General features: G+C 29.1%; 2 protein-coding genes across 3 annotated transcripts in view; one reads left to right on the top strand and one right to left on the bottom strand.

The window, feature by feature from the left end:
• Positions 1–1,693, top strand: part of LOC100572211 — a 5,661-nt gene extending 3,968 nt beyond the window's left edge. The window contains exon 4 of the mRNA XM_029492215.1: positions 206–1,693. Coding sequence (XP_029348075.1) covers positions 206–823 — 618 coding nt within the window. The 3' untranslated portion in view covers positions 824–1,693. The remainder of the gene's footprint in view (positions 1–205) is intronic.
• A 1,326-nt stretch (positions 1,694–3,019) lies between these two features.
• LOC100572301 (DET1- and DDB1-associated protein 1-like) lies at positions 3,020–7,398 on the bottom strand. Of its 2 annotated transcripts, none has more exons than XM_016802992.2 (6): positions 7,032–7,398; positions 6,795–6,953; positions 6,018–6,147; positions 5,793–5,854; positions 5,280–5,383; positions 3,020–3,276 (listed from the first exon to the last, which is right to left on the bottom strand). In XM_016802992.2, the coding sequence occupies exons 2-6, from the start codon at positions 6,795–6,797 to the stop codon at positions 3,141–3,143; spliced, it is 435 nt and encodes a 144-aa protein (XP_016658481.1). In that variant the 5' UTR covers positions 6,798–6,953; positions 7,032–7,398; the 3' UTR covers positions 3,020–3,140. The 2 variants fall into 2 exon arrangements, with proteins under 2 accessions (XP_016658481.1, XP_003243318.1); XM_003243270.4 differs by having other exon boundaries at positions 3,153–3,276; positions 5,249–5,383; positions 7,032–7,391.
• Between the last annotated feature and the right edge of the window lie 541 nt (positions 7,399–7,939).

Below are 7,939 nucleotides of genomic sequence, written 5' to 3'. Positions count from 1 at the left end.
CAGTTTTTGCTATGTTGTGCATTTGTAAGATGGAGATGACGCATGCGGGTATAGCTTCCTCTTAATTTTACGTCCAATTAAATTAAATTAATTCATTTTAAGATAAGCTTTTGTGCAAATGTTGATAGGTAGTTGAAGATAATAATAAATATTAATTATTGACTTTTGTATAATCACAATTTTAATTTATTGCTATTTTTTGCAGAATGAATATTATGATGACACTCTAAATCCACTTATTCCAACTGCACCTTCCTTAAATAGCTTGATGAGAAAAATCAAGTATAATTTAGTTCCAATCACTGATGATTTAAGCAAGTTAAAGCTCTCTGGAGAAGGTTCGGCAAATCATTCACTCCCAAATATAGACAATTTCTTACATTCTGATAAAAAATCTATGGAAAAAACTAATCTCATAGATTCATCAACTAATAAAATAATTTATGAAAGCAATAATGGTAGAAGTAAAGAAAATGAAAAATCTTCTGGTGAAGCCTTTAAAACATTAAATGATTTCCCAGCTAATGTAAAAAAAGAATCAAGTGAAGATGAAATGCAAGTGAATGTGAAAAAATCAAAATCATCTGAAAAACATGTTTTAAATGGGGATGATGGCAGATTTGATTCTACACTAACTAATAATCCAAGTAGATTGAATTACATTTCTGAAATTACAAGTACTTCTAATCACCCTGAATTTTCGAATTCTAAAGAATCAAAAAGAAATAAATGTTCACCTTTTGGTGATAATAGCAGAAATAAAAAAATTTGCAGAACACAGTCCATGCATGATAAAAGTGTATTGAACTGCAACCCTAATTAAAAATCATTGATTCTAATTTCCACAACTCAAATATTGAGAATATTAGTTGCATCACTTTAAATAATGATAACTCTGTAGTCTGTACTTGAAAATCCAAAAAATTACTGACACTACAGTTAATAATATTTCTCTAGCTGATACTACTGCTAATAATATTTTACTCCTGAACTCTAATAAAAATAATATTTAGCTACAACTTGCTTTTTGAGTGGAACTATACAACCTGGTATCTGGTTGCGATTTTGCTCCCTTGGGCATCGCACGGCCTCTGATAATCAACATAACTGCCGGGCCGAGATGTCGCTGCTGTTGTTTTTCACCGGACACGTGTTTTTGTCCACCTACCTTTGGTGTGTGCCGTTTTGTGACCCACCACCTGAAACCACATGGTTGTTGTATATTGTTACTCTCTAATTTTAAATAATCGAGTTTTATAGTTCTTGCTTTGATGTCCCGATTCTAATTTACGTTTTGCGCATCGGTGCGTTGTACATCCCGTTTGTTGAAACCCGGACCAGGTGGTTTGATAACCCCCGACTTTCACATAATTGGGTCGGATTGTCGGTCACTTTGCCGTGTGAGCCCCAACCAAGTACTTCCACGTCAAAGGTTCTGTGCAGCAACATCATTCAATGTCGTGATCTGTCAGTCTGTAGTACCGCCGCAATCCAGGTCAATTGTATTTTTAAACGTAATTGTTGTAACTGGGCATCATACCACGGTGTTCGGCTGTTGATATATGTTAGTTATTTATTAAATTATTATTCATTGGGAATAAGTCATTCAATCTATTTGTATATATATATATTATTCATTGTCTTATGTTGTTGAAATAGAATTTATTTGGTGTTATACACACTACCACTATAATTGTCATTTTAATTATTCCATCTAGTTAACTATATAAACACTCTTAAAGCTAAATAATAAATTCAAAACAGTAGATAACAAGTGGGTTACTATGATGGATTGTGTTAAAGTTTAATTTAATTATACAATATAATTGGTAAAATTATAGAATTTTTCGTCATTATTATTATTAAAATATATTGTTGAACATACCTTTTACATTAATTATCATTTAATATTATTAATAAGTTATTGAGCGTTTAATATAAAACGACAACAATATTATGTAATACCTGTCCCCTGACCCCCACACCACGCAGTATCCGACATATACAAGTCGTGGTGCCCTGCCGGGCATTTTGTACCCCAAACTATAATCATTGTACCAAAAAGCTTATACGACGACACTGGCCAGCCCCACTACAAAAACAAATACAAAGCTCTGTCACTTGCCCAGCGTCCCACCACCGTCGTCGACCGATCACTCTTTTTCCGGACCACTGACAGCATGTACGGACAGCATGTACGGACAGCATGTACGTTCACCATGTCAAGTCTCTGCTGCACTGTACACCATACAAAAGATCTCGTGGCCTACACGTCAAAGGAAGTATCCTCGGAAATATCCGTTCATTTTGGGCTGTATTGTATTTCATGACGTAATGCTACCGACCCATGATGGGCAAACCTGCCGGCCCAAGGTCAGGCGAAATCGTCACCAACCAATGTAAGCTCAAAACTCTGGTCATTTGTCGTAATGTCGTAATGTATAAATTTACCTGTTGTCCCCCTCACTCCAAGCTCGTAATAAGAGGCGTTCCCCTGTTTTCTCTTTTCTTGTTCTCCTATTTAAATTCCAACAGTCGCAAGACACCTGTTAGATATACTGCTACTTGTTGAATATTTTATACATTTGTGACTACAAAATAATTATAACATTTCAAATTTGATAAATTTTGTCAAAATTCAAACTTTATATGCTTATAAAAAAAAAAATGTGCCTATGTATTTTAATATTTTTCAACTGCTATTGTAACAATATATCAAGAGCCTTGTATTAAATTTTTACGCATTATCACCCAACAAATAACATTTTCTTGACAATATTATAGAAAAAATCTAAAAAAATTTAAAACTGACAATGTCGTTAAACAGTCAAAATGTTACCGTGTATAAAAAATTAAAATATAAACATTCAGTAAAATGTTTATGTATCTACAGCAACTTAAATAGTACTAGTAAGCAACGAAAACTAACAAGTACAAAAACTTTTAGGTAGATATCAAAATAAAGAGAATAGTTACTGAATAAGAGATGATAATTGATATTAAATTATATGTTATTGTGTACGATTTTATAATCACAAATTATTTTCATGTAGAATACTGTATTTAATTAACCATAACCTAGTCAATATAACTATTAAATATTATACTAATCTATAAAAAATCACTGTATCCTATACATGTTACATAAAAATGCGTTTTTGATATTTCATCCTATGAATACAATATTTGTCCACAAATGCTACTGTACAGCATACGTAGCATCTATAATACAAGTCACTTTGCCAGCAATCCTCGAGGTATAGGCCAGACCTCAACCTGAAATAAATTAATTTTTTACTCATAATACAATTTACATATATTTTTATTTAATATATATCAAGAAACACTGACATTGTATTACACTAGAGACCAATACATATATATAACCATACTACATTTGGTAGGTACTGATCTGTTTATTTATATTTAAATAGCTTATGGTTATTAAATAATTATTATTATATGTATAAAATTATAAATAATTTTAAAATGTTCATTAATCACATAGAAATTTAAATACAAATAAAAATCCAATTATATATCCTATTTTATATTCATATCTTTAAATTGTATAATATTATGTCAAAATTCACTCTAATGTCTAATATTAAGTTAACAACACTAAATGGTGTTACTATGAAGTATAAAATATAGGCATTTTTTTACAATTTTCTTTATCCAAATCATTAATTGATTTATTTTTAACACTATAATCAAAATATTATCAAATAAACATAATGTAATAATTAGGTTTAACTTAATGACCATTCAATTAATGTTGAGCTTATAAATTATAATAAACAGCGATGTGGTATAAGCCATATAAAATGTATACGTTTTTGACAAACACTCCACAACCGGGCTCCTACATATTATAATAAACTTATATGGAATGTCAAAATAATTAGAAATGCATAATATTTTGTTTTATATAAAAACATTCAACACTAATTTTAACACATAAATTAACAATAGTTTCGCATTGTAATATAAAACTGTAATTAAGTATAATATTGTGAAAGGTCTACAACAATATTCTTAGTATAAAATTTTGTTATAGAAATAATAAATGTTAATTTGGTGATACATTAAATAAAATCGAATACTATCAGAATACTTTTTTTCACAACTAGTTTTTGACAGTTTTTGAATGATTGGTATTTAACATTTATTAATTAATAATTAAACATATAACGTAATCATAAGTTATTAATACATTTTGACCACATATGATTTGGCCGATACGGACAATACGTGATACTTTTATTTGAATACATTTATTCAAATACTTTACGAGACTGCATATAAATACAATATAATGAAAACAAATGAAAATGAACTAAGGATTACTAACTTGAAATTATTAAAGTTATCCACTTTTATAGTCCCAAACCATGATGACAGACGCAAAAAAAAAATACATATTGTTAAATCAATACATTCATCGAAATTAAAAGGTAGGCAAGTGGATGCCGCTCTGCGGTACAGCAGGTTAAAATTGGACATTGTATAATGGATTGTATTAGACTTTTTTGTTTAAAAATATTTTTCATGATTATAATATTATAATATTATCATTACAAAATTCCAAGGCATTAACGAGTTAAAAAGTTAAAGTTAAGTTAATAAGTTAATTTTATATTAACTAGTTAATTTTGGCTTTTCATTAAATTAACTGTTAACTTACTAAATTTCTTTTTTAATTAACGTGAAATTAACGAGTTAATTTTTCATTTCAAGAAGTAAGTTAAGTTAATTTATTTTGTTTTTAATTTTATCATATTTCACTACTTCAGTATATTTCGTTTTCATGTCAAAAAATATTTGCCGTGAATTGTTTAAAGTAAAAAATGTATATAATTCGAATTTAACTAATATGCAAACACTGTATAAAATATAAACCCTATAGTCTATAATTTAGTTTTGGGTTGGAAAAAAATTAAGTATGTTAGCGTTGTATAAACAAATTAACTTTTTTTTAACTTAATAAAATGTTAACAAAAAGTGTGTATTAACTTTTAACTTAACTGAGTTAACCTATAGTTAAATTAACTTTTAACTTTTTGTTATTGGTGCATATTAACTTAACTTAACTGAGTTAAAAAAAATCATTAACTTGCCCAGCCTTGCAAAATTCTACCTGGGAATAGTCTAGACTATAAAATACATCCTTAAATTAGCAAATTTTTATATCTCTTAAAAACAGTCAAATCAGAAGTTTTAGTTAAAAAACATTAAAAATGCCTACATTGGAATTATTTAATCGAAATATGTTTTACAATGTAACATCTGTATCTAATCTTGGTCGTTTTCTAGATGTTGAGGCAGATTCTTCACTTGTTTCAACCAATGCCTCAACCAATGCCCTTTTTTTACATCCATTCTAGAATATAATTAATACATAAATGTTAGTGTAAATAATATTAGATTTGCCTATAGTTTACAATCATATAGAAATGGATATCGAAGATAAAAAAGAACAAGCTTGGTATGTTTCATGTACAATTAGTTAGTATAGAAGGTACATAATTAAAGTTTTAATACAAATAATTAAATACCATATATATATATATATGGCTATCTGGAACACAAATAATATATATATAATTAAGTAAAAAGCCCTACTATTTGAATATTTTATCAATTATAATATCCAATATAATGTAAAAATAGTAAGTAAGTATTTTTTATTTTAATTTTATAAATGTATCAAATAGTAGGTATTATATGTTAAAAACCATTTAGTATGAAGTTTTATTATTTTAAAAGGGTTATTTGAATTATTCATTTACCTCTTTATCCCATTGTTTATGTAAATACTGCAGTAACAGATGTGAATTGTCATTAACAATAACTGAAATTAAAAACAATTTAATTTTAATTTTTAAATAAAAAACATTATACTAATATTGATTGTGAACGAAAGCAAATAAAGTCCAGAAATAGGCAATTGCCACAGTAGTTTATCTTTTAGAACAAAATACAATGCAATAGAAAATAATAGAACTACTACAAACTTTGTTCGGAAGGTTCGTCTTTTGTTTTTATGTAAACTGGTGAAGGCTTCCTTTCACTATTTTTTGAAACGAATCTAGAAAAATTGCGTTCGTCATAGGATGTTAAGCCATCGAAGAATTCGTTTATAGACTGAAATATATAAAAGTATAATTAAATATTGTTTTTTCCTTGGTAGATTAGAAACAAAATGTGATTCTGAATGTCTATTACAAGTAAATATTTAAAAATAATAAATGCCAAGCGCTTTGTAAAACTAATAGCTAATGGGTTATGTATAAAATTATGATTACAAGTATTATTTATGATGTATATAGATATTACACAGCAGTGGCATTATAAGCAATTTCCAAGTACATCTAGAGCATTATAGCAACCACAATTGCAAATTTCCTATTCATATGTTAAATAGATATTAATACATTATAGTCCGCAACACGCACAAATTTGACAATAATCTGGTCATTGTGGTTGTACTAATATCAAAACATAGGAATGTGAGAAAATATAACATTGTGACATTATTAATTTTATATTTTACCTAACTTAACATAACCTAAACTACCTACTTATTTAATTATTTATTATTATAATATTTCAAAATATACCATAATTTATGTGTTGTAGATTCAGATTTTGTCTACAATTTTCTTAAACTAATCCTCAATCGAGAATCGCTACAACAGAATGTAAACCTAATATGACCTTTAACGGAGAACGTGTGGACCATATTATTATGTTCAGGTATTGTGTGAGGTATGGTATTTTATTGTACTCACCATGTCGGAAGCTACGTAGTCAAAAATGAGCACGGAAAAGTGTGTGGAAACTGTTCTAAAAAATCGGAATTGCAGTCGGTCTGCAGCAGGTAGGTGATGGTTGATGACTGATGGATAATTGGATATTAAGGTCGTGGTCTCTGTCACTGGTAGAAGTCACTGGTAGGCGAATTAATAGTTAACACTAATTCTTCCTAAACATTTAACATACTTTTAATAATAAAAATGAAGGCTTACCATAATCCTCTCGTGTAACCAATTGCCGACATTTGGAAAGGGTTCGTAATACAAAACGGTAGTTGCAGTATATATCTAAGTCGTTTTTAATTTTTTTTCTCGTGAAGATTTGTTTGTTTACATCACCGACTATCTCAGTCGTGGTTTACAAGCACCGCAGTTGTTTGTTTGGACTGTTTGGAGGCAGGTGTACGAGCGAGCTTTTCCAATCCTTTAAATTCATTAATAACTTACTGTGCGACGTATTTATCGCATGCGTTACAATGATAATATAAACATCGAATAGTGAATGCGACCTAAGTATAATATCGAATTCGAGCAACGAGGTCTATTCCCGAAGTCTATTGTCGATAAGGTTTTATCTTTTATCGAGTGTGATGAATTGTCTCGCATGATCACGAGCGGGGATCACCGCAATCAGTTCCAAGTTCCGCACGCGCATGCGCGCAACAAATATAACACTATCAACACCATATTACCTCATCAATTACGAATACAAGACGACTTGTCCAAAATCGATTTTGTCCTTAAGGCGCCCGGTGCCAATGTGATTTTGACCTCAAAAACACGGTTTACGAGAATAATGATCCTGCCCTGTAGAGTTAACCAAATTTGATAATTTTTTTTTTTTTTATTAATAGAGGAGAATATTCTACAGCCCGCATCGAACTCCTTTTTTCGATATTTCCATCTCAAACTTAATTATGTCTTTAAAAAAAAAACAATTTTTAGCTTTTTTTATAAACTATTTTATACTATTATTTAAAATAAAATACAAAATCAGAGATCGATGCGGGGCTGTAGGAAGTCTTCTTCTTTCAGATAAAAAAATACTTCATCCAAATCCGATAATTCTATAAAGCTTGAGAGTTATTCCCGTAAAAGCAATTTTTTTCGATATAATACAC

This window comes from Acyrthosiphon pisum, unplaced genomic scaffold (assembly GCF_005508785.2).
Source record: "Acyrthosiphon pisum isolate AL4f unplaced genomic scaffold, pea_aphid_22Mar2018_4r6ur Scaffold_21039;HRSCAF=22862, whole genome shotgun sequence".
NCBI classification, from domain to species: Eukaryota; Metazoa; Arthropoda; class Insecta; order Hemiptera; family Aphididae; genus Acyrthosiphon; species Acyrthosiphon pisum.
This window is presented reverse-complemented; position numbering and strand designations above follow the sequence as displayed.

Excerpts from the sequence above, each read along its gene's own strand:
- LOC100572301 (XM_016802992.2), bottom strand. Across the intron at positions 5,384-5,792 it reads ATAAACAATGGGATAAAGAG|AATGGATGTAAAAAAAGGGC; the intron begins GTAAATGAATAA and ends ATTATATTCTAG. Across the intron at positions 3,277-5,279 it reads TTAGATACAGATGTTACATT|GTTGAGGTCTGGCCTATACC; the intron begins GTAAAACATATT and ends AATTTATTTCAG.